The sequence below is a fragment of the Crocodylus siamensis genome, chromosome 4, assembly GCF_052110815.1.
Source record: "Crocodylus siamensis isolate JL-2025a chromosome 4, ASM5211081v1, whole genome shotgun sequence".
Classification (NCBI taxonomy): domain Eukaryota; kingdom Metazoa; phylum Chordata; order Crocodylia; family Crocodylidae; genus Crocodylus; species Crocodylus siamensis.
This window is the reverse complement of record NC_143398.1, coordinates 103784024-103811648: the sequence shown is the minus strand read 5'-3', so window position 1 is coordinate 103811648 and position 27625 is coordinate 103784024. Positions and strand designations below refer to the sequence as shown.

The window sequence follows — 27625 nt, the reverse complement described above, 5'->3', positions numbered from 1 at the left end:
TGGTTACTTATAATTATATAAAGTGATAATTTATTATAATTTCTTTTGAAGAAAGCATATTGTTTTGATCATTTACATTTTTAAATGTGCATATTATGAAAAACTGGCATTCTGTTTACTAAACCAAGAGATGGCATTCAGCAGTATTTCTAAGGATGTGTATATGAACATCTAGTTCATCTGAAGCCCACTTTTAAAGATTTACATTACATTTTATAGTCAACTTATTTTTATGGCACCTTACATCTTTTGTTCCCCCATACTGAGGGAAAGGCTTATTTGTTTCTTCAAATTAAATGAAAATGGTGCAGCATATAATATTAAGACAGAGCTGAGAATGACAAAGAATGTCATATAAGTAAACAGAGCATGTATCTACTCATAACAAATATAAATCATCCTCCTTGTTTCTTTAGCGCTATTCTCTGTCTCTTCTTGAAGAATGCAACTATTGAAAAAAATTGGCAAGATCTGAACAACTGAAGTACAGTTCCTGGCCTCAACAACTGGTTTGGAAATTGCAGCCACAGCAATTAGCATTTCCAGTTTCCAGTTCACTGAAGGGCAGGCACTGGGGTTATCCTTGGACCAGTTCTGTATTACCTTGGGGGAAAAGAAAAACTGGAGAGTCAGAGGGGCTTTGGATCGTTGACTTGCACATGAATTGCTAATGACCTCAAGCTGGGTTCTGTCTCATTTAGTTCAGTCAGTGGACTTCCATATGCATCCTTATAGCAGAGCTAAGTAGATCAGCAGTATCTGTTACTTCCTTGAACCCCTAAAATGCCTGGTATATCTATGGCAACTCCTAATAATGCAGTTTAGTGTTGTTGTTTTTTTCTTTTTCTATTTACTTCAGGGCTCATCATTACAACACATACGGTGTTTCTTTAAATGTCAATTTGAGCTGCCCAATGATGTGCCAAACTCGGTTCAATGATGACTCTTATAAAAAACAAGAAAGAATGCTTTCCTGACTCTCTGCTCAGATTTGGCTTCTAATAAAACTGCCACTTCCATTTCTTAGAAATCTACTGTAGGTCAGTTTCTTCCATGAATACTAATGGAGCAGGACACTACTCCATTAGTATCTGAACCTCTCATATTTTCATGTGACTAAATACACCCTAAATGTCCCATGATATGCAACAATACATAAAGTGTATTACAAATCAAGACAAAAGCTGTTCTCTTCCCCCTCTTCCTGGCTCAGTGTCTATATATAACATTTCCCATCTCTTCCAGCTTCCCATAACTAAAGGGAATGCTTATCCACAGAGGAATCCCAATAAGCCAGATTGAAGTCATCATCATCAGGTGTTCTCCTTGAACAGGACTGAAGAAGTCCTTACTATGCACTAGCTGCATAAGCAGATCCTTGGGTTCATGTAGAGTGCCACTGTGACACTGTGTCCCACAAGTGTTGTTCTACTAATACAAACAAAACTTTGCACTTGCAAATATGAAACTGATCCATGCAAGCAGATCTTTACACGGATGGTGGAATCCATGGAAGTTGAGATTCCACATATGCACAAGGTCTCCTTTTATGCATTAGGCAGGGGGATCAAGGCCTATCTAGATCTTTTTTATCTTCTGAAAGTTTCTCTCCATACAAAGACAACAAAAATGATACAAGATTGTCACAGATCTTCAGTCTGAGAATGAACTGAATGGAGAGAAAAAGCTCTTATTAGAATTTGTATTTCAAATTGAATGAAAGAATCAATAGAATGTTTAATATGACACATGAGCTATTCTAACAATACACATCTTCACATAGGTAGAATGGAGCATTAACAATCATCCAGCTGATCAGAACATGCCTCTAGAGTAAGCAGAAAGAATAATGACTTTAATAAGGAACATTTATTTTGTCTTACTTGCTGAATTCTAAAACATAGGTACAGTCCTACTGGAAATGGTTTCGGTAGGATTCTTGTTTTCACTCAGTGCCCGTTAATTTAAGAGACAACACCAGAAACAATTAGAAAAGGAGCCAGGAATAACTTAAACATAAAAGTACAAGGTATATAGGAAAGATAAAATACAAGTATATTTCAGGAATAGTAAAGCTTTTATACAGAATATATATTTGCCAATAATTCAGTTGATTAAATTAAGAAAATTAGACAGGTTATCAGTAGCTTGCTCCCAAATTACACAAGGAGGAATACGATACATTTCCAGTAGCTTGCTCTCAAATTTCCTCATTCCATAAGTCACTGGAGTTTCTCTACCAAGCCAAATATGCCTGTGAAAGACTGGAAACTTTAATGGAAAGAAACATAAAACTTGAAATACGTAGGAAAAAGTTAAGTTTCTGTATGGAAGACCTGTTGACTAATAATTCAGGAATTATGGGGATGCAAAAGAAAGATATTACAATCCACTGGTCTACAGCTGCCTCACAGTACTGTTCAATTTGGAGCTGCTAAATAGAAATAGATGTCCAAATTAGCTTTCAAATTAGCTGTACTGGATATTGAAAAGTTACAAGAAGACGTTACCAAAAAAGCTGTAGGAATGGAGGCTCTAATAAATAATAATATACATGGTTGAGTTAATAGGAAAAACCCCCTTAATATGCTGTGTATGTATCTCAGACAGGAAGCCTGTCTTATCTTAAACCAGTAAAAGCTTCCAAAGTACATATACCACCAGCACAAACCATCACAGTAGCAGGGAATCCCAAATTAGAATTTCATTCTTTCTGTGGCCTACCACCCTGATTTTTCTTTGCCACACTATCCTCACCCACTTCCAACACCCACAAGATACATGCCTCTTCCTGCTCCTGCATAAAATGCAATCATATGAAGTGGTTGGATACATTAAAAAAAATTAGGGTGTAGAAATGGTGTTTTATTAAAATAAATAGTAGGTAGGGCATAGATTTTAATTGATGCTTTATTATGTGTTCTGGTTATCTGTTAACAGAGAAAGTGGAAATAATTTGCAGTAGTGTTTATTTTTTTGTTTGCAATATTTCTGGTCTTGTTATTTAGGTTCTTAACTCATTCGAAGTGGAACTGATCAGCAGTATTTTTGTAACTGTTTATCTTCAGTAATAAAACTATTGGATTTACTTAAGTTAGAAAGATGATATCATAGAGATTTAAAAGACCCTCCTTTTGTTTTCTACACAGCAATTTAGATAAGCAATTGCGCATCTTACACAGGCATAAAGAATTAAAAAACAAACACTTCGGCCTTAAAAATCTCGCAATATTGAATTAGTATAGGGGACCATTTTTTAAAAACCCTGTAAATAAATGGGACACTTTTCTATTTTATATGTACATGTAGGTACATAAGGCAAATGTAAGTGTGTTGGGAGAATTGAATATTCTATTTAATTTTATGGAAAAAAAGGTTGAGATCTCAGCTGAATTTTAGAAACAGCATGGGGGACATGGAAATATATATTGGGTCAGAAAAGATGAAGGGAACATTACTAGCTGGTATATGTTTCATAGTTTCATAGTAGCTAGAGTTGGAAGGGACCTAGGTAGATCATCTCGTCCGACCCCCTGCCTTGGCAGGAAAGAGCACCGGGGTCAGATGACCCCAGCAAGGTGCTCAACTAACTTCCTTTTAAAAATCCCCAGGCTAGGAGCCTGCACCACTTCCCCTGGAAGCCGGTTCCAGGCCCTAGCCGCCCTGACTGTGAAGTAGCGCCTCCTAATATCTAATCTAAACCTACCCTCCGTCAGCTTGTGACCGTTATTCCTGGTCACTCCTGGCAGCACACGGGGGAACAGGGACTCCCCCAATACCTGCTGATCCCCCCTGACCAGTTTGTAGCAGGCCACAAGGTCCCCCCTTAACCTTCTCTTGTGGAGGCTAAACAGGTTCAGGTCCCGTAGCCTCTCCTCATAAGGCCTGCCCTGCTGACTCCTGATCATACGAGTGGCCCTCCTCTGGACTCTTTCCATATCGTCCACGTCCCTCTTGAAGTGTGGTGCCCAGAACTGGACGCAGTACTCCAGCTGCGGCCTGACCAGTGCTGCATAGAGGGGGAGGATCACCTCCCTGGACCTGCTCGAGATGCATCTGTGGATGCATGACAGGGTACGGTTGGCCTTCTTGACTGCCTCCCCACACTGCTGGCCCATGTTCATCGTGGAGTCAATGACGAATCCAAGATCCTTTTCCGTCTCCGTGCTGGCAAGTGGGGAGTTCCCCAACCTCTAAGTGTGGTGCCGGTTCTTCCTCCCCATGTGCAACACCTTGCACTTATCAGTGTTAAACCCCATCCTGTTCTCATCTGCCCACCGTTGCAACCTGTCATAGTTTCATAGTAGCTAGAGTCGGAAGGGACCTAGGTAGATCATCTAGTCAAGGTCAGCTTGTAGCCTATTGCACCCTTCTAGTGCACCCACATCCCCCCACATCTTAGTGTCATCAGCAGACTTGAACAGGGTGCTTTCTACCCCCTCATCCAAGTCACTGATGAAGATGTTGAACAGTGCGGGCCCGAGGACCGAGCCCTGCGGAACCCCACTGCCCACGTCCTTCCAGGTCGAGAAGAACCCATCCACTACCACCCTCTGGGTGCGGCCCTCCAACCAGTTAGCGACCTATTTGACTGTGTGGGCATCGACACCACAGTCTCCCAGCTTTTTGATGAGGACAGGGTGAGAGACAGTGTCGAAAGCCTTCCGGAAGTCCAGAAAGACTACATCCACAGCAACCCCTGCGTCTAATGATTTGGTGACCTGATCGTAAAAGGCCACCAGGTTGGTCTGACAAGACCTGCCACTGATGAACCCATGTTGGTTGCCCCTGAGCATACATTCCCCCGCAAGGCCCTCCTGGATGTGTGCCAGGATAATTTTTTCAATGTTGGTAGGGCTCCATTGCTGTCAAGGAGCTATGCCACTTTACAGTAACTAAGGATTTTCCCTGAAAATAACCTCTGCTTGGATAGATTAGAGAAATAAAATGTAACCCTGACTTAAGATAGGCTCATCTAAGACATGCTACCTTAGATAGTAGGGGTGTGTAAAGTGGGCCCTTTTTGATCCAGATTCGGATTCAGCCTGAATCAGGGACAGTGATTTGATTTGTTGATTCGGATCACTGTCCCTGATTCAATTTGGCTGAATATGAGTCTGAAGAGTTGATGTTGATTTGGAGAATCAGAGCATCCCACAGGAGTGTGTGTGTGTGGTGAGGGGAGGTGCTCCACGTGCTCAGAATTGGACTGGAAGTAATTTCAGTCCACTTTTGGGTCTTCTGGGGAGCATGCTGGCCCCCCCCCGCACCCTTCAGCTCAGTGATTGGCCACAGGGGGACCCTGGGTGACCCTCAAGACCCAGGAGCCACCAGTCACTGAGCTGGGGACGCATGGTGGGGGTGTTCCCCAGCGCACTCCCCAGCAGACCCAGAAGTGGACTGGAAGTGCTTCTGGTCCATTTCTGGATCTGCTGCTGAGTGCACTGGGGAGCCCCACACATTTCTGTGGGACACTCCATGCACCCCAGTATCACAACACTCACGAGCCCCTGCTACTTAGAGGTATGTAGAAAAAACATTTAAAGCTGTCTCTATGTCCAAGTCTCTGACTTTTTTTGAATCTCTCCAAATCAATTTGGAGGGTTCCAATTTAATTCAGAGAGATTAAAGGGCCCTCTGATTTGATTCAGATTTGGAGATTCGGCCACCAAAACAGGTTGAAACTCTGCTGAATTGAATCAGGGACCGAAGCTTCGCACAGCCATATTAGATGGCACAGAGATACTGTAATCCTTAATAAGAAACTCTCTCATTTGTAGGGTTACCATACATCCAGGTTTTCCCCAGATATGTCCTCTTTTTGGACCCTCCAATATCCATCTGCGCAGTTGTTTGAAATATGAATCAATGTCCAGGATTGTGCTGTGCTTTGCCGGTTGGAGCAGGGGAAGAGCAACTGGAGACAGTGGGCATATGTATGTCTGCACATGCACACACACGTGGCCAGCATGCAGCCAGGCAGGGTTGTGGGAGCAGCCCTGGCAGCTGCATGCAGGTAAGCCTATGGGCAGTGGGGTTTGGAGGGCCAGGGCTTGGGGATGAAGTGTGTGGGTGTGTGCATCTGTCTGTCCAAGTGCCAGGGCTGCAACAGGACAGAGGGGGCGGGGGGAGGCACCTGGCCTTGCAGTAGGGAATGGGTTGGGGGGGTGCCCTTTGAGGGTGGCAGGAAGCTCTGGCATTGGGGCCAGTGCCTTTGCTTGCAGGGCTGGGCTGGCTAGGAGACACTGCCCAGGGGGACATGACAAGGCTACCTGGCATGGTGCTGGATCCCCAGGCAAGGGTGTGGGGGGGTGCCACTTGCCTCCCCTCTTTCCTCCCACCTCCACCAGAGCCAGACTTGCTTCACCACCACCCTAATGAATCTGAGCTACTGTGCTCCAGCCTGGTCAGGATGAGGCAGCTGGGAGCCCTCTCCAGCAGAGTAGGGGCTTGCGGGTTGGGAGTGAGAGGCACTGGCAGGGCTAGGAGGCTATGGGGAGGGAGGGAGGGGAACCAACATGGCCCAGGACAGGTGACTGTGGGTCAGGAGTGAGGGGCAGCAGCAGGGATGGTGGGGGGCTGCAGGTAGGGAGTGAGAGGGACTGCCAAAGCCAGGGGGCTGTGGGTGGGGAGTGGGGTGTTCCCTCAATGGGTGTTCCCTCAACAGTTGTCCTCTTTTTTGGACGTGCAACATGGTAACCCAACTCATCTGTCTGCTTCAGATTTTGTAAACATTTAACTTTTTACTAAGAAATTCCAGAGTAACTACTGAGGACATTGCACAGACTAATTTAAGATTTAGAGATACATAACGCACAACAGAAGTCAGAATTCTAACTTACGAGTTACTGATATAAAACTGACCAAAAATAGCCCATCTTCAGAATTCTTTTTAACAATAGTCAATTTTGGGGAAGGGTTAGCATTTTATTTTACTAATCTTGTTAGTAACAAGGCAGTTTGTCAGCCTTGACCTAAGAATTGTTGGTTCATGAGTAACTAAGGTGAGCCATTTTGATTCAAGGAGCTTTTGAGAAACATTTTAATTGTTTTCAGTTGTCTGAGCTTGTGCTAACAGTGACACTGGATTTACTGGTCAGGGTGTATTATGTGTCCCCATCTGTGCCTACACCCCCAAAATATGTACTTGCTGAAGCTCTCATTTTGAGAGCCTGATTCTTAGTTAACTGTCAACATGTCTGTTTCTAATTATGGGATTCCCTCTTAAACGCCTTGCATAGCAGCTTATTTTCACGCTTGCATTAAACTGTAACATAAAATAGATATGAATTTCATTTTTTTTCCATTTGGTACAAGGGGCCATGGAGTTAATTCTCTGATGAATATGGTCCATTGTCTTTAATATGATAACTATCGAAGAATTTGATTTTTGGTGGTACTTTTTAATGTTTTAATGTTATATTGAAATATAACAACTTTTAATTATCACTTTCCTGTGTGTTTATACTTTTGAGCAATTGGGCTCATGTCAATGTGGAATGTTTATGAAATCTGTGATTACATAAGAAACATTTTCAAAGTATTATCAAATGCATGTTGAAATCTGTACTTATATTCAGCAGAGCACCAAAGTGCTTGCTTAACTTTAAATAAATGCTTCAGTTCGACTGAAGTTGGTTGGACTAGAACACATGCTTAAGAAATGAACTGCTGAATCAAGGCCCTGGAGAGGTTGCAGAATGAATTCCTTTCCCTGTAACACATTCTACACAGATTGCCTTAGATGATCAAGTATTTAATACAAAAGGTTTTCATTAAGAGACTGTGTGGTCTTGGTGAATTGTATGATTTGTCTTTGTGACTCTAGCTGCTGCTGATCAAATATTGCAAAGCCATTAATAATATCAGGACAATATGTGGAGGACCATGTGCAAAGGTTTTGGCCAATTGTGTAAGGTAATATGCCAAAAGTAAAGTAAGTCAAGGGTTTTTCTTGGTATTTAAGGTTCAGTGAAAAAGTAAGAGGGGCAGCTATGCCAAGAATTAATGAGGAGCTTGCCAAGTGCTTCTTTAAGTGACTTTAGCCAACATGAGACTAAACAATGCATTAAATACACGTACAGCTAACTGTAGTTAGAGAATCAGATGTCAAATAACAGCTTTTTGCTAAATTTTAAACTTGCTTTGGCACATAGATAAAGACAAACATCATAAAAAGCTTTGTCATCTCATTTGTCTAACAGCTAATAAGGACACACATGAATTGAACTTTTATGGAAACTGCTGCACTCTCATTTGGACGTAGTAGCACAGAGATTTCACAAAAATGTATCTTCCTGAAAGTTTGCCTCTGGCTTCAGCATCAGTGGTCACCACTATAGTGGTTCAACTATATGGAAAGCAAACTGATTTTTATCATGGTTGGAAGACTGGTAGAGCAAAGGGACAGAATCCACCCCTTCCCAACGTGGCAAACATTGCTGAATTTTCCCAAAGACCTGACTTGCTTCTTTGTAATGCATTCCTCCAGATTTCTCATGAATGGCAGTAAAATATACACAAGGGACCACAAATATTGGATCCTATTTGATTCCACCATTTATCCAGTCATGATGCATAATGTCATATGGTTATGCCACAGGTTCAAATGTATGATGACTGTGTTGAAACATTTCACGTATTTCACTAATATAATATACCAGTTGCAGCTTTTGGGCATTTCAGGTGTCATAATATATTCTTAGTTTTGGCTGGGAACAAGCAGAAGAGCTTACAATGATACGCCTGCCACAGCCACTGCTGGTATGGCAGAGGTACAGGACGTAATTCTATCTTCTGGTATTATATTAATGAATCCTGCTGCCAGGCTCAGAAGGCCTAAAGGCACTTTAAAAGGAGACTTTGTGCTGAGGCAGTTGACCAGCCATTGACCAATATGGAGTATTCACAAAACTCCCTGTTGTTAAACCACTGCTTTCCGTTTCTGTAAGGCAGTGACTCCATTTAAAATTCCTTTCAAAGCAGCATTGAAGTATAAGGGCAGGTCTGATTACCAGAGTTCCTGTTCACATGCTCTTCCTGATTTGCTATTGGGCGGAGAGTTTGAGAGTATATTCCAGTATTTTTATGGTGTGTGCAATCAAGAGAAATGCCTGAGAAACTCCCCAGAGACACTGAATCATTTTCCTTGTCTTAGTGGAAGAAAATAGGTAGCAAAAATAGGTCTCGATTGTCCACACTGTGCTTGACATGTGGAGTGGGAGGGCTGGATACTAGGAAAGTCTATGTTTGCCCATCCCTGTTATACATACTCCTGTGTAAGGAAGCATGTGTTAGATCATTCTTCATTTTCTGAAAATGTTGGAGAAACTTCACCATGCCAGGTCTCTAACTTCAGTTTCCATTTTCATACAAGTAATGCTTCAGAAGATTCACTTTAAACACAAGACGTTTTTGTAACTAAAAAATGCTTTTCATTTCATGAAACTGACACCTTGTGCCATGGCCCCAGAAACCTGTTACGTCTAAGTGAAGCCTGAGAAATTGGAATGAATAAATAAATCATTTAAGGACCATTTATTTTTTTAACACTCATGTGCATGTTTAGATAAAGGAACCTCCATGCTTGGGAAAAAGAAAATCCTTTTTTTTTTAAAGAGTGGGAAATGAACTGAAGAGAACATGTTACTTGTTTCATACAGCAAATGGCACTTGTTCTTCTGCCCCAGAGTAGTGCAGCTCATTCAGAATATAAAGTTAGCTATAACTGTGATCTGTAGTATCCACTGAATTTAATTTGCATTGTGTGAAGTGACAAAGTATCATCCCATCTCATAAAAATCTACAAAATAAACTTTGACAAGAGCAGAATATTTCAAATTGTTCACTCTGCTCCAGACTGGAGCTTTTATGAAACTGTTCTACACCCAACCATGTTAGTTTATAATTGAATATGAATGGTGGAATGTAAAACTAAATTAAGTAAATGCTTTGAACTGAATAGAAGATGTCATAATAATGCAAACTATTATCCATTATTATTTGTATTTATTAGTGTAACATTGTCCTAGAAATTCTAGGTTTTATCATTTTACAAAAAAAGCCCATGACTTGAAATTTAGGGTTTTTGCGTGGGAGCAAAGATAGGTAGGCATGATATGTCACTCATTTGAATAAGTTTACTAGGCAACTTTGAGAACTGTGGAATTAAACCTCAGACTAAATGAGAGACCAGTAGAGAAGAGAAGTTCAGTAACAAAATTGTGCTGCTACAGCATGCCAGATCTGATTGAGTAGCAAGGTCTAGGTTCTTAACTGGTATGAATGTATATAGCTCCACTGTAGACAATGGAACTGCATCTATTCTCTGAGGTTTTTCCCCTCAGAATTTTAATTCTTTCAGAGACCATATTCATTTTTTTTGTTTCCCCCACCCCCCAGTACTCTGTAATGGGAAAAGTGTGTGTGTGAAATGAAAGAAAAAAAACATCAACTAAGTGTAATTAATGTTCCTGAATTCAATGGAATTCTCAATTTACTTGTATAACACTTAATTTATAAATGTAAATATAAAATGTAAATATAACTGTAATGTATATACAATATATTGTGCTGAGAATCTCATATATAATTAGTAATTCTCAACATGACATACATAATACCTACTGCAGAGTATTATACATATTCATATATATCTGTAATGGGTATTATGAATGTTGTCTTGAGAATTCTTAATTTCAACTATTATACTTTTTATATATGTAAATTGAGAATTCCATTGCATTCAGGAACACTTATTCCACTTACACAGTTGATGTTTTGTCTTTCATTTTTCAGTCAAAACAGTTCTTTTGGGAACAGAGTTAAAGCCCGATTTATGTCTGTTTAGCTGTATTGCTGGGGCTCTTGTTTTTTGCTACTATTACCAGCTTGATTTTTCATTAAAAGTACATGAAATAAAATAATGCTTTTAACTTACTACTGAGTTGCAATATATGGTATTATTGTATCTTTCATCTGAGGGTCTCGGGGTGCTATGTGTGTATATATATATATATATTAGTCCCACTGTGCTTCTGGGTTTTAGATACTATTATTACCATATAACAGATGGGGAGACTGAGACAGTGATGGTAAAAGACTGGCCCTGTGAGCCAAGGGTAGAGCCTGGTACAGATCCTACATCACCTGAAACCAGTAGTGCATAGTAACCACTGGATTAGACTTCCTCTTGGACACTCCAGACATGGGGGGCTGAGAACATGCAGACATGGATAAGTGTGGAGTAGCCTCATTGCTATATTTTTGGTTTGCAATGTGCCTGGGGACTTGGGTGAGCAGTAGGGCTGTGTGAAATTTCAGCAGCTGTTTCATTTCAGAGGTGTTTTGGGCCATTTTGGTGCCCAAAACACCAAATCAGAATCAAAACAGAAGGCTCCGAAACAGCTATGAAATTAATCAGAAGGCTCTTCAGAGAGGAGGCTGATCAGAGAGGAGTTTCAGAGCCGGGCTTGCAGGGAAACCAAAACTAAGAAGAGGGAGGGAAGAACTGCTCTGATATTGACATCTAGCTTCTGGTTTGATTCCCAAGCTCTCTGATCATTTCCTCAGCTCTTCCCAGGGGGCATGGGCCCCCAGTCTGCACACGGGGTTTCAGCAGTCTGCAGCAGCAGCCTTCTAAAACCTGGCATGCAGATTGGGGTGCCCATACGCCCCAGGAAGAGCTGGGGAATCAAACTGGGGCCTGGGCAGTCCCTGCCACATGACCTGGCTCTACAGGGAGCAGAGATCTGCACCAAGGTCTCCTCCCTGCTGCTGCCCATCCCATACAGCCCCAGGTCTCTGCTCCCTGTGGAGCCAGGTTGCATGGCAGGAACCAGCAGGCTTGCTTGCCACTCTGTGCTGATTCCCTGCCCCATGATCCAGCATGACAGGGATCAGAGATCTGCGCAGGGGTCTCCTTGCCTGCACAGAAGGGAGTGGGTGGCTTGTCCCCCTCTCCTGGCCAAGCCACCCACAGCCCTATCCTGCTCCCTGCTGGGGCCCTGTGGCACCCGGCCCCAAGTCCTGCCTGGCTGGGAAGGGCTGCTTGAAGCTTCCCTTGCAGCCCATTGGAAACGGATTCAGAGGAGATTCAGATTTGGCTGAAACAAAACAGGACAGTGATCCTAAACACTGAAACAAATCACTGTCCTCTGAAACAGCTGAATCTGAAACCGAATCAAAACGCAGCTGTTTCTCACAGCCCTAGTCAACAGGGTATACTCAGGCCTCCCTAGTGCCAGGACCCACTACAGAGTAGTGTAGAAAAGTCCTTTTACATTTTTTGAAAAGAACTCTGAAGAAGAACCATCTGGAACCAAAGTAGATTGGACTTTGATGATGTCAAATTGGTTGTGTTCAGGCTAAATCAAAACTCAGCATGAAAAGTGTTAATGTAAATTCTTTAGAAGGCACATCAAGGAAAGTTCCCAAGTTGCAACCAAGATTTGTATAAATAATGCTGCTTTGAAGTTCATACATATGCTAATATCTTCAATTAAGGGTAGCATGGTTCAGAGAATATAGTAATTTGAAACAGAATCTTTTACCTTAAGGTCATTGGGGCTGAAAGTGATTTATTGTTGTTGACTAATATTTTACATGTATTTACCCCAAAGTGATCCAAACAGCTATATATGTGTTAGGTCATATTGCACAATAATAGTAGCCAATGCTATGATGAACGTGTGCAACAGTCCCCTGCATAAGCAGCAGAAATTCTGCCTGTGAAGATAAGCCTGGAAGAATGTAATTTGGGGTCAGGGGAGTATGCAGAAGGGGGGGAAATGGCCATTGCAAAAATCATTCCCAAGGTATTGACCCTGGATTGCCAGCTGACGTAGGATGTGGCCATAATCATAGAATCATAGGAAGTTAGGGCTGGAAGGGACCTCAGGAGGTTATCTAGTTCAACCCCCTGCTCAAAGCAGGACCAGCCCCAAGTAGATCATCCCAGCCAAATCCTATAATCCTACAATGCTTCCATGTATGTGACTAATATCACTTGTGATCTTATGCCCTTCCCTGTACTTCTATGCAAGGAGCAGAGTATGGGATTCCGACTGCCTTCTTGTGCAGGAACAGAAAGGGGAGGTGAAAAACTCTATGCCTTACCTCTGTATGTGTGAAAGGATTAATAAAATGCCCTACTTTGACCTGCCATTTCAGTGGAAAGTAGCTGCTACTGAACACTGCATTTCATAGTGGTCATAGTGTTTAAACCAGGGATGGGCAAAATGGCAAATCTGGCCAGTGGCTGGACTCCATTTTTTAGCAGCCCCTGCCTGTGTCACTGCAGCCAGTTTCCATGGAGACCACAGAGGTGGCAGGGCCATGACAGTGCGGGGCCAGGGCTTCCATGGAAACCAGACCCAGCAGCACTGGGAGGGCGTGCAGCTGGATGTGGAGCTGCTCTGGGGCTGGCACTGGGATCTTGTGGTGGTGACAATGTGCTCTGGAGCTGGGGCAGAGCTGTGATCCACTGCCTGCATGCCCCTGGCCAGGGCATGGGGGCAGCAGACTGTAGCTCTGTTCCAGCCCTAGACCACACTGTCACTGCCACAACATCCCAGCCATGGAGCAGTTCCACACCCTGCAGCACACCCTGCCAGCACTGCTGGGGCCGGTCTCCATGGAAACCCTGACCCTGAGCTGTCACAGCTCTGCTGCTCCTGGGGTATCCGCGGAAACTGGCCACAGTGACACGGGCAGGGGCTGGTGGGAAATGGAGTCCACTGTAGGCCTGATCTGACTGGTGGGCTGCACTTTGCCTGCCCCTGGTTTAAGCCAACAAATGTAAATTTGCATGGAGGATTGACTGTTTAGGACAGATTCCACTGTTTCCACTAGCCTGTATTCAGCCCCTGGATACCATTTTGATAGGTGTTCTAGAAATGATGGTTAAAAGAAAAAGGTAAGTAGAAGTGATGTACAGGTAAACATTATGCTGTAATCAGTTACTAGGTTAAACAAAAGTAAGAGTATTGATTTCAAAAGGGGAAGCTTTGGTAAAACTGGTGAACAGGAGACCTCAACTATCTTTAATTAAAGATGTATGAAAAAAGCTATTTGGGACCTTTTAGTCCAAGCAAGAGGGAAAATTTGAGGGAAAGGCTCCACCCCTAACCAGATGAAGAACCAATTTAAAACAGACAGTAGGAAGAAGCAGAAAGTGTACCAGGAATAGAAAAAATGGACAAAGCAACCACGTAAAAATTTCTGGGATCATATGAAGTTGCTCAATGACAAACAGTATGCCAAGCAAAAGAGAACAAGAAGAAGTGTCGCAGCTGTTCAGTGAGAGTGAAGTATGGGATTAAAGAAAATGTAGGTATGGACGCAAAGTGAAATGAGTATTTTGCTTCAAATGATATTGAATAAAATATAATAATCACATGAGTCTGGCACAATCTACTTCTGGGAAACCAAGGTTGCATTTTAATGATGATGAACATGGAAGCAAATGCAGAATGGCTTATGTGAATGAGGATTTTAAAATGAAGTTGCCAAAACAGTTGCAGAAGGGAAACTGCAAAGAATTTAATACATACAGATTGGTTGGGACCATGTAGAATTCACTGCAAAATTCTTAATGAACTTGCACATGAACTTGCCAAGTCCAATAATGAGCATTTAAAAAAAAAACTATTAGGTCAGAAGTGATGCTGTGATTGGAGAAAGACATAGTACCAATATCCAAGACAGCAAAAAGTGGTCTGGGTCACTGCATGCCTCTTAGATTTATTTCAACAGTGTGCAAGGATTAAGAACAATTTTTGAAGGAAAGACATTGAAAATTTTGAGGTGACGGTAATATGAGATTTCAATATATTTCAGGTTTACTAAAGGATAATCATACCAAACTCACTTGATGTTTTGCTTTGATAAAAAAACTGATTTTCTAGGTAAAAGAAATACAATAGATCTCACTTATCTGGATGTCAATACAGCATAATATGTGGTTTTTCAGGAAATTAATAGTTAAACTGGAAAAGAGGGAAGTATGTAGGAAAACCAGGGGCAGTAAGGAAATGACTTAAGGGGTGATGACAATGTGTAGTGGTGGAAAGGGAAGGCTAGATGGAGGTTACTAGTGGACTTCCTCCTGGAGTGGTCTTAGGATCATTGTTAGAAATATTTTCATTACTAACCTTGGCACAAAATATGTTCATGAAATTTGCTGATGACACAAGGTTACAAGGTATCCTCTGTGCAGATAAGGTTGGGAATACCATACAGGTAAAACCAGATGACTGAGAATGTGAGTAACAGAAATGTAATGGAATTCAATAGTACAGAGTTCAGGGACATGGAACTGGGGACTAATAACAAGAATTTCTCTTGTAAACTGGGAACTCATCAACTGGAACTAACTAACAAGGTGAAGGACTATGCATACTAGTCAATTACAGGATGACTGCATGTCACCAATCTAATAAGGCCATGAAAAAGGAAAATATGATCAATCCTAGGATGGATCAGGCATGGTAGTTTTTTTACAGGTAGAAAAGTTTTAACAATGTATCAGGCACTGTTGAGACTTCATTGAGGGTAATCCGTATCTTTCTGGTGTCCCATATTCAAGAAAGAGTAATTAAAACTGAAACAAGTACATAGGATAGCTACTTGGAAAACAATCTGTCATATAAGATGTTATTAGAATAGCTTGGCTTATATATGGTAGCAAAACAAAGGGTGGGAGAAGGTACGATTACTGTCTGTAACACAGGGAAGAAAATGAACTATTTTAACTAAAAGACATTGTTGACACAGAACAAGTGGGTATGAAATGGCCATGAACTATTTTAGGTCTGAAATCAGAAGGTTTCTTAGGCCCCCTCTACATGTTACAGGTATGCAATTAACTGGTTAATTGTGCAATTACATTGAGACCAGCTACATGTGCTAAGTGGCTATTCAGCATAAAAAGCTCCAAACAGCTATAAAATTAGACCTCAAAAATGTGTATTAACTTTATAGCTAGTTGCTATCACACTTCATTTTGCATGTATAGCAGGCTTTTCTCCAACTACTCAGTTGGTTCAATAAATGATATCACATCTACACAAAAGAACTTTGCCTGCCACAACTGAGGGGACTCTCTGCCCCAGCAACTGTGGGGACCAGAGTCCCATACCTGTGGATCCTGGGTTCCTGTAGCATTCATTTTGGCTGGGAGATCATGGCTGCTTCAAATCTTGAAGCCTTGGGGGTGCTTGAAACCCCCAGGACTGGGAGATGCAGCTACCTTGATCTCCCAGCCACAGGAGTGCATTGGATGCCCCATGCCGCTGTGATCCCTTCAGCTGATGCAGCTCTTAGCATGAAGCTCCCATGCTAGGAGTCCCCTGCTTTTTACTTACGCAGGGGGAACCAGGAAGTGAATCAGAAGTGCTTCTGGTCCACTTCTGGATCTGCTGCCAAGCTTGCTGGGGAGCCCCCCGCGCTGCTGTGGGACATTGCATCTGCCCCAGGACCACAGTGTTCAGAGCCCCTGCTACCTAGAGGTATGTAGAAAAATCATTTAAAGCTATATCTATGTGCAAATTGCCAAATCTGTCCAAATCTCGCCAAATCAATTCTGAGAGATTAAAGGGTCCTCTGACTCTATTTGGATTCAGAGATTTGGCCACTGAATTGGGCCAAATCTCTGCCAAATTGAATCAGGGACCGAAGCCTCACACAGCCCTAGTGATTGGATCTAATGCACTAGAGTAAAGGTAGATGCGCCCAGCCCAGTAAGAACTATTTCATACTCTTACTGGCATTGTCAGCAAAAAACTCCAAGGAGTTACCCTGTCATCTTAGAATTTGTCTAAGTCAGGACTGAGATACGCTAACAGAACAGTGTGAGGCCACTTGCATTGTCACTGTGTAGTGTGTAATTGTTCTGCGGATAAAGAGAATACGTCAGTCTCCTGGGTCATCAGTCTGGATTGTCTTAAGAGTTTATGATGATTAATATATGAATGTTGCTTAAGATTTTGCTTCTCCTCAGTGGTGATGAAGATAGGTGCAATATATATATCTTAGCTAGATACCTAGTTATACAATTAAGTGGAAATTTAAAATTGCAAGAAATTGTATGTAACTACCGCACCCACATATATATGTTATGTTGAAAGAACAGTAGTAAGCTTGCAAAGCCAAGAATGCAAAAGTTAGGAAATGCCAGAATTAAGGTTTCCTGCACAATATCAATTCATACCCTTGTGCATATACATTATGATAGCATGTGTGTTTTTATGATCTCATGCCCTGTTTTCCACACAACCCTTATATCATTACATGGTCAGGATAGATGAGCACTTAATGAGCAGCTGTTCCATATTTTGTTTTCTTCTCATTGTTTTTAATACATGACTCCTTGCCTTATTAATTGTACACTATTCAAACTTTGCTCTGAAGACATAGTCATTTTCTCATGTTTTTTTTTTCCCTGTGGCATTCAACAGTACTTAGACTGAACATCCTACAAACCTTGATTTATTTTCACACTTCTCTGACATAAACTGATATTACCCCTATTTTACAAATAAGACATTGAGGCAGGGAGAAATTGTGATAGAAATGTCAACTCATTTTGGGTCCTTCAGCTGAGATATTTATGATCAGATGTTTCCTGAATACTTAATATGTTGTATTTGCAAAGCAAAGCTCACATTGACTATAATTGTAGCTGTGAGTGTTTAGCACTTCTAAGTGAACCACAATCAGGTACCACAAGTGAGCATCTAGAAAGAAACACAATTATTGATCAGCCATAGAAAGTTTAAATGACTGTAGAGTCACACACAAATTCTGTACCCTAATAGGCATGGATTCTTCTACTGCCAAGCTAAATCTCCTCCAATCCTATTTGAATTGTCCTTGTCCTGATCCAGTCTCTTCCTTCCTCTTGGTTGTCCTTCCCATTTCATCTTTCCTTTGCTTAGGGCTTATTCTTTTCCTCTATTAAAACACGACTCAGGATCAGAGACATAACAACATGTCTGGATGCCTGCAGCAACTGCCACACATGGGATCAGTGGTGCCGGCACAGCAGTTGATGTGACTGCACAGCTGTGACAGCAGCCACATTTTTATTCTGCCCCCCATGGTCAACTTGGGTGCCTCAGTCATCCCACCCTAGTTATGCCACCGTATAAGTTGCTTTTTTCTCAGGAGAAAGATGGCATCTCCCTTAAAATAGCCAGTCTTGGTGTCTGCCTTTCCCATTTCCTAATCTTAGGCTGCTTGTATGGCCAGTCCCAATCTCCCACCCCAACTTGCTTTCTCCAGTCTACTTCACTCATTGATCCTTGCATTTGCAACTGAGATTCCATTACATAAGTCTGATTTTTAACTTGATCACCTATCCCTAAGATTGATACAAAAAGAAAAGTGTATTTGCCTCAAATATGGTAGTTTAGATCTGAGACTGAGTTATAATTTTCTACCAAATTTGAAATAAATTGAATAATGTGTTACTTCATCTTGACATGATAAAACTAAAACCGTTCACAAGAGTTCAAATACATTAAAAAAGAAGCCAGAAAGAAAAGAAATAAAAACTAGTTAATTTTCTAGCTGAGATACCAGAACTTCTTCAACATTAATTAAAGTCATTTGGAGTCTTTAGTTGGTTTAGTGTGTAATACTAAAATGCAATTGATTATTTTCAGAAGTTATGAATTTTCCAGTTGTGATGCTTAAGGGTAATGTTACTCTGGCAAGCTTAGTAAATGCCTTGCTCTCTTTATAGTACATACTGGACATGTGACATAATATTCAGTGTTGTTTGTGGGACCAAGCAGGTAATTTTTATCAAGCTCATGGATATTATGATGAGCCATCCCAGGTCTCTGAGGTCTTCCACATGTTCAGACTTTGGAAAAGGGGGGAAATGACCCACAAGTTTTTGCCCTAATTTACTCATTTTTTGCATTTATGGAGGTCCTTCTTTGTGACCTCATCCAAAGGCAGTTAATGTCAATGGAAGCATTTTGGAGGAAAGTTTATTTTATAAGTCGGCTTTTGGATCAGAGCAAAGTTCTCTGTGATTTGTAGTAGTGGGACTTCTTTATGGCTAATCCCACTGAGTGGTAAAATAGGGTATTACTGAGGGGCAGTGTGACTAAAAGACACCTGACATACTTCAGTGGGGAAAAAGAAGTGTAGAGCTGGTTGAAAAATCTCTGTCCAAACTGCTTGGATTTGCAATTAAACAAAAGTTGTGGAAATCATGTGTTTTCTTTGGGGGAAATCACTTTTTTGTTGAAGAATCAAAACCATGAATATTGGAATGTTTTAGTTTTTTGTTTGTACTGTTTCCATTAAAAAGTTTGGAGGGGGGGAGGAGGAACTGATCAGCTGTAAGAGTGATAAATTGAAATAAAAGGAAAACAGGGGCCTATCAACACATAGCGTTTCTTAAGTGCCTAGAATCAACATTTTCAGGTGTCCACGTGCAGACTATGGAAATCTACCAGAATCCTAAATTTCATATATTCTAAATACATTGTCTGTTCTTAATGTAAAGAATAAATTATCAGACAAAAATTCCATTAAATTAAAATGTTTAGTATATAACAAATACTGGGACAGTGAATATCATAAATGTTACAGTTATACATTGAAAAATTCCAACATACTTTAAGAAAAAGTTATGAATAAACATTAATACTAAAATTACAATAACAACCTCCACTCTGAACTGTGCAGTATTAGAATATGAGATTTGGAGTAAATAGGTGTTCTTAAGTGAATGTGTAATGTATTTGGCATTACATCACGAATGTTAGAGTTTAGGAAGAAGGAAATTTGCTTTTGGAAAAAGAAAGTAAGATAGATGTCCAAAATTTCTGGGATGTATCTGAGTCCTTTGAGGTTTGCCCAAAAATGAAGGTTCATAGAGTGCACAGTGTGAAAGTCTTACACATGAAAGTGAACTTACCAGAAGGTGAATTGCATTACTTTAGCAAATTGCAGAAGTATTCACTAAAGGTGAAATGTCTTTCAGTGGTCTCAGAATGATGTATCTGTGTAGGTATTAGGTGATATGTGCTGGATATGAATATATTAGTAATGTAATTTTTTTACTGTACTGATGGGATAGCAAGAATACTTTTGATATATATACACTGGAATCTTAGGACAGATAATCTTTTACAAGAAATATAACATCTATTGGAAAGCTCTGTTCTTATCAAACAGGAGGCCACTTGTCATTGTTTAGCCGAATACAAATTAATTTTATTGTCACTTGTACCAAAGTGGTGTAGTATATGCATATTGGATGTTGCCCTTCTCTGCCTGCTGCTTTCCTGACTTTCTCTCTCAAACCAGGTGATGCAGATTAGTGTGTTTTTTAATATGGTATGTTATGTATTTAACTTAACTTCTGTCTGACATGCTAGGTAGATACAGTAGTACATAAACTTATTGAGCCTAATATGTTTTGTAATTCCATTACTTGCAATTCCAGGCCAACAACAGCACAGCAGGTGGAAGAGGAGTGGCTGGGAAGTGGTTAAAAAGAATAACATGTTTGAAAAGGAAAACCTATTAAAACCTCAGAGAGGCTGAACTCAGGCTGAGCTCTTCTTTGCTGAAACTGTATGTTCACTTCAGACTTGGAGAGCTCAGAGACCAAAGATAGTAGTCATATTCTGCAGTCTGGTTTGATTATTCTTGGGCATGCTTATAGTGGTTGCAAAACCCAAAGGATTACACGGAAAAGGTTAGAAGTTGAATGAGAGAAGGGATTGACTTACTGAAATAAAAGCCTCTGTCTCCACATACGAACTGAAGAGCATCAACCAGCTCTGCCCCACACAATGTCTCTGGGCCAGCAGCAGCAGAATTGGTTAAGGTAAGCAAACACAGGCCAAAATAGAATAAATGAATGTAGGACACAGTGTGCATCTTCACCTGCCAAAGAAGCAAAAGTACTGCGTCAGAGTTTCCCAATAGAGTCCTAAAGACAATGAAATACTGCACCCTTGTGAGCTGAGAATGAGTGTGCAGTGTTGAATAGGTATAACCACATAGCAAGAAAGACTTCATAAATAATCTTATAAATTTACATTTTCCATTGTATGCATTTCATCATCTGATTGCTTCTCCTGGTGAATATTCATGGTTCACATGTCGTATGAGTTAAGGACCCTTCTAAGAGTTGGTTATAACTTGTTGCTACTACTGCACTGGAAAGAGGTATCAGGGTGAAATAAGGACACAAGGGAACCCAAGGAGGCCAGAATAACTAGGGTGGGGGAGATGAAGCCGGAAACATTCAAGAAATTAACAGGAAAATGAATCAGGGTGTATGGGACAAATTCAGATTTGGTGTAACCTCATTGGTTAACTATATGCACTTAGCTCTGAACTTGGCTATGAATGCAAAAGATTATGATTATTTTCTCTTTATTTTTAACACAAACTCTGTTTCTTCAAAAAAAAAAAAAGAAAGAAAGAAAGAAAACAAAAAGGCAGAATCCTTGGTTGACAGAAAATACCCCAGCTCCATTTCGCTTCACCTCTATACCAGCTTACACCAGTTGAAATTCACTGGAGCAAAGAGTAGCAGTTTTGGAGAATACCACTGCTGAAAGAGTATGAAAATCCATTTATGTTCAATAGTAGGGATAGTTAGCAAAATGCTACACTGATTTGTATCCCCTACCATTAATGTCAGCAGCCTAAAGTGTGAATTAAAATTAAAGCACATCTTGACCAGTATGCTCTGGCCAGGCCAGCAGATCTAAACCCTTCTTATATGCCCAGCAAAGTTTGGTTTCTACCTGGTGCTATCAGAACAGTACAAAGCTATTGGGGAGCATATTGGTTAAGCTGGCTGAAAGTCCTTTTCTCCATGTCAGCAACAATTTCCTCATCATTTTTGCAGACCTTTTTTGTGAACCCAGACAAAATTATTTATTAACTGCTAACATAGGACCTGATCCAGAAAGACACTGACCCCCCCTTCATCTCTAGTTGAAGTCTACAGTAGTTGCATATGCTTATCTGATACAGAAAAAACCTCAGCACCATTCAGAAAAGTCCCATATATCAATTTAAACAATCAAAATTCAGAAGAAGAAAATGTATAAATAAGTAGAAACAGATCCCCTCCCCCATGCTTTCTTTTTTTTCTGGATGGCATTTGCACTATGAAAATAACTAACAAATCCAAATCCCCTGATACATCATAAAAAGAATGAGAATAATTATTTTTCCATTCATGAGAGTTCTTAGCCAACTTTGCCATGGAAAAAACCAACAAATATTATTGCATGGACATGAATTCAATGGCAGATGGAAGAAGACCATATTATAAATGACTGATGATAATGGAGGGCATTTTTTGTCATTATTCCATATTCTAACAATATATAAACTTCTTCTTTCTCTTCCCATATCTTGACGGTCTAACAAGAAGATGATGCACCTGCAATTTATGATGTTTCCCAGATCTTAATTCAGAGGAGAAAAAGCTGAAAGCTGTTAAACACATAGCCTCAGAAGGCCGAAAGACTTTGTGTATATAAGAACATTATGTATTTAACAGTTTGTTCTTGAAAAAGCATTGGACCAGCAATAAACATAAATCTTAAGCATTTAACAATTTTATGTTTTTCAAGAGTTTTCAGCTGGGTTACATTGTAAGATAAATATCAGTACTGATCTTGGACAAGACAAATTCTCCAGTGTTTTTCCTTTAGTGCAGGCCAAAAAAGCTGCACAGTACAACCACAGAGAATTTCTACACTTTTCCCCCAAATTTAAAACAATCAAGGACTAGTAGACAAGTAAAACCTTTGAAAAAAGAGATGGACTCACGTGTTTCTTGGGATAATTCAATTAAGTTATTCAAATAAGTTCTGTGGAAACAATACTTTAAGCGCATGATTTAAGAGACTACCTTCATTTTCTGTCTCATGTAAATTACATGTACCATTAATTAATTCAGAGTGTTTGTGTTAAGACCAAAGTTACCATTCATATTAAAGGGCAATATTTTAAAGAAAATACTTACAAAGTTGTAACACAATATGGCTGCAGGTCTTTTACAACAGGTCTGGGTGTTTATGTGAACAGCAAACAGGGGTATTTAAAAAAATGCACTGACAAGTGGGTGGGGTTTATTGAAGGATCTAATTACATTTGGACACTGAATACAGGTACAGGATGAGCTTAGGTAAATACTTACTTTAGTTGTCTAGAATGACTGATCAGACTTTCACAGGTAGAATTCCCATGGATTTTATTTTGGTAACAAATTTGTGTTCTAATAGTCTCGAATAGCGGCATAAAGTGCAACGAACAAATCCTTACATACATGGTGGCTATCAACATTTTAATTAAATTTACAGTACTTATAAATGCCATGTGGTAGTATGTATTACAAAATAAAATGTCATAGTTGGTTCATTGTTTTTCCACAAGTTGCCTATGACACTGGTGCACCAATTAACAAGCCACAGTGGCTGAAGAAACCTGTAATTACTATGTAATAAGGTAGTGTTGACTAGTTATTATCATGCAAGTACAGTATAAATACTTTGGGCCAAATCAGACTTTGAAGTATAGTGAACACTGGTTAGAGAAGTTGGGTCATGCTTTTGTCTTGTGAAAATCATTGTAATTCTGACTTCAATTAAATTTTGCTAATTTATATCGACCGCCCATTTTTAATGTCTCTGAACTTCCAGGCTTGCTCAGCTTTTGTTGTACTTATATTCATGTTTCAAAGATCTTAGAATGAGGAGCCCATTTGTACACCAAAAGCATGGTTTCTTCAATTGCAATTACAGACAAACTATCCTGACATAAGGAAAGTGGATGAGTTGTGCTTAAGTGTCAGGCATGTTTGTTTAATGAATTGGGGCCCTAAGACAATTATAGCAATGGAGGTTGTGCCACTTACTTAAAAGTATGCTTGCAAATTGGAAAAAAAACAAAACCCCAAATCATAGTCCTTCAAAGATAATTTTGCTGAGAATGGAAACTTGATCTAAGGCTAGTTGACAGAAACAGAGGTCAGTGCATCTATTGCAGCCACATTTACCTAAAGAGGATATATTGTTATGAATAGAAGTGACAGTATTATAACATAACACTTCACATGAAAACTTCTTGAAAAAACCCTCCCTACAAAAGAAAAGTTGGATAAGATGATGTGGAAGTATTTGCACTTTCCTTATGTACAGTTGCTTCAGCTATATAAATAGCTAGGTCAGCAAGAGTTGTAACTGATTTCTAATGTAAAAGGCAAACTGAACTTCACTTTTACTTTTAATAGATAAAAGCAAAGGACAAGTAAATGCACTATGGTGTTAGCAGACTGTTGTAATAGCATTATCTTTCATTTTCAACATTAGAAAGTATTAACATTTTATACAGTGTGTGTGTGTGTATATAACTGTATAGAGCTGTCATATTTACCATATACTTGTGAAAAACCCTGCACCTGCAGAAGATATCTGAAAGTTCTTATTCTATGTTTAACAGCATTAATTAACAATAGGCAATAATGCAACTGGGAGCTTTAATAATAACATTTCCTGAAACACTGTAAAGTTCTAACACAAGTGGAATTTAAAAGAAATATCTGCTTATTTTAAATAATGTTACCCTTGCAGTTGCTATCTATGTAATTGCAACTATCACATACAGCCATTTTTCAGATCATATAAAATTGCAAGTTCAGCAATTTATAAATAATTCTCAGTTCAGAAATAATGTAATTGAAAAGTGCCTATCACTCTTCTAGCCAGAAGCAGACAACACACAATAAAATAAAACTCTAAAATGATTTCAAATAGTAATAAAGATTTACCTTCAAGAAATCACAAAAGCAGCACTTAAATAATTGTGTTGAAAGACTGTTGAATTTTTCCATTGCTTCTTAAAAGTGCAAAGTCTGGAAATGAATTTGTTAGCAGTAATAATGAGAAAAAAGAAATCCAGAGAGATGTGAGATGTTGAGAGCAATGTCACATTTCAATATTGAGGACTTTATTCCATTGCGCAGGCTCTATCTGCTCTGATTTTAGCAGTGACAGTGAGATTTAGCAAACAGAAGAGGGATTTAGAGAAAATCCTCACATTTATCTACATTACACAGACACTGTAGACAGGAAACAGCTGGGGGAGCATTTGCCTTCTCTCTCTCTCCCTCTTCTGGCAAAGTTACCGAGTAAGGACTTTTTTGGGCATGGTGACAAATAACATCATACCTTTGCATTTTAAAACTAGAGCACTGAAGCATATTTTTCTCCCTTTAAAAGAATGTGCATTAATGACAGGGGGCTAGCAGGCAAAAAAAGCTTATGCTGCCATGGAAAACAAGGTAATGTAATGTGGCTATATGGTTATGCAGCTGTGTGTATCTTTAATCAGTTTATACACCTTTGCATTGTTAGTGCTGAAAACCTGGTGCATCTATCTGTTGAGTAATAATAATAATTTCCAGCTCAGTGATATTAACCCTGAAATAACTGTTTGGAATTTGGTATAGATATGATAGTGTTTGAGTACTTACTTATGTGTGCTGAACAGGGTAATATAGTGTTGTGATTCTTTAAGACCCACACAAGCGAAATTATATTATTTCCTAGAACCTACTGTAGTGTGAATATAACAGCACAAATGGCCTAGTTTAGGTCACCATTTATCCATTTAAATGTTGTGTTGTAAAAATAAAATAAACATTTTCCCTTCACTAGTATTATTCTTAATTATTTTGGCAACAATTTAAATGGTGCTAGGAAGGAGATAATTTAACTTTGTTAATTTTATAATACATAACTTTTGCCTTTTTATTTTTCCTCAATTATGTGTATATTATAAATAACACCAGCTGGCCAGCAACATGCTCTCCCGGGTTATGATGTCATTCAAATCCCTTAACTATGTTAGTGGCTTGTAATGTGCTCCAAGCCAGCTGTTTTTCTATTTATAATGTACACTTCAATTTCAGTTTCTAGCCATTGAGAAAAGTTGTGATGCTATTTTACCAATACAATTTGTACTTGCTATCTTTTGGTTAGGAGAGGTGGCTTATCAGAGTAGAGTATTAAGCAACATTTCAATGCTAGAGAACAAATACAGGCAAAAGATGGTGCATAATTTCTATAAAAAACTTTAACGTACATTTCATTTTGTCCTTATTCGTTTCTGCTTTCCCGGGGGAAATTACAGTGTAGTTCACATTGTTACATCTGTAATAGACAAAGTATATTTCCAGTTTGTAGGTCCATCTTGAACTATGTTGCATCAGTCAGGAAGAAAAGGTATATTTGGTTCTTTTAGACACCCTTTGAATAGTTAATATTCCTGTCCATATATTTCCATGTAAGGTTCTATATACTGCACAAATGGCCAAACCGAATACTGCTTGGAAGAAACTTCTCTGTCCTTGCAGTAGAGACTTATGACAGGATCTTTGTGATCGAACAAATCTAAGCTTTGTTACTTCAGATAGCACCCAGCACTTAAGCAAGCTATTCTAATACCTAAGAACTTCATATTATTATTTTGCTCTCTGAGGTGACTAATTGGTAATTCATCCTATTCAGTATGATTGAGAAATTCCTGAATAATAGCATGATCAGGTGCATAGCCCAACATATCCTACCATAAATCAGAATGCATGTGACTTACTTTCTCAAATATGATATGGCTGCTTGGAAAGGAGAAGATCAAAACTTCGATGTCTTATAGCACTGATCTACATAAAATGCAGATGGATTTACATGATCCTTATCTCTAACTCCCTCTCCCACTCTCCTCACTAAGACAGCACTTCCCTGGGCTCTCCCTTAGCACATGCCTTCCCTTATTTCCTCCCTCACTCCTCCTGTGCTTTCCTACAATTTAGTAGCCCTCAGCTAGTCACAATCCTAGCAAGTACTGGAAAATGTTTCTCTGGGCATATCTACACAAGACGTGTATTGCAAAGTAGACTAATTAGTTCTGCAGTAAACATTGCACATCTACATGCGCCTCCCTATTAGGCTGGTGTAAACTAACTCCGTAGCAGGGTAGTACTTGTTAAATACATACAAGTACTATCCTCCTATGGAGTTTTTTACTCCACAGCAATGCACATGTAGGTGCTGCCCTGCCTGGCTGGGGTATGAAGGCACTTCAGTGAGGGGGTTTCCTGTTGGCTATCCCCATGCTAAAACACCTTCACGTCCCAGCCAGGCTCTTCACAGCATGTTGAGCCAGGGGGAGCAGTTCCAGGCTGGCAGGCTGACACCTGTGGCCCCCTGCTAGCTGGGGCTGCTCCAACTTGGCTCAATGTGCTGTGATCCAGGGCACACATGCAAACAGTGCTCCCAGAAGCAATAAATTCTGGAGTATATTGCTTCACATTAATTGTACATGAAGACGTGCCCTCTGACTCCCAAGATGGTTAGAAAGACTCAGGGACTCTATCCACCTCATCAAGCTCTCTATTCACTCCATAATATTGCTGATCCTGCCACTACATGGATCTATTCACTACTTCATCTGCCCCATCCAACTGAAGCTTCTGATGCACTTCAGTTCCTTCTATTAGTTCTTGTCTTGAAGTGACATCATGAGCAGGCAACCAAGAAAGATTAGAGAGAGACACAAATTAAAAAAAATT

At 39.9% G+C, this 27625-nt stretch overlaps 1 protein-coding gene across 1 annotated transcript in view; it reads right to left on the bottom strand.

Annotated features, from left to right (window-relative positions):
- Positions 1-25073, bottom strand: part of IGF1 (insulin like growth factor 1) — a 91005-nt gene extending 65932 nt beyond the window's left edge. Inside the window, exons 1-2 of the mRNA XM_090043231.1 lie at positions 24824-25073; positions 20757-20913 (exon numbers count right to left, since the gene is read on the bottom strand). Of these exons, the coding sequence (XP_089899357.1) occupies positions 20757-20913; positions 24824-24886 (220 nt within the window). The 5' untranslated portion in view covers positions 24887-25073. The remainder of the gene's footprint in view (positions 1-20756; positions 20914-24823) is intronic.
- Positions 25074-27625: the final 2552 nt, after the last annotated feature.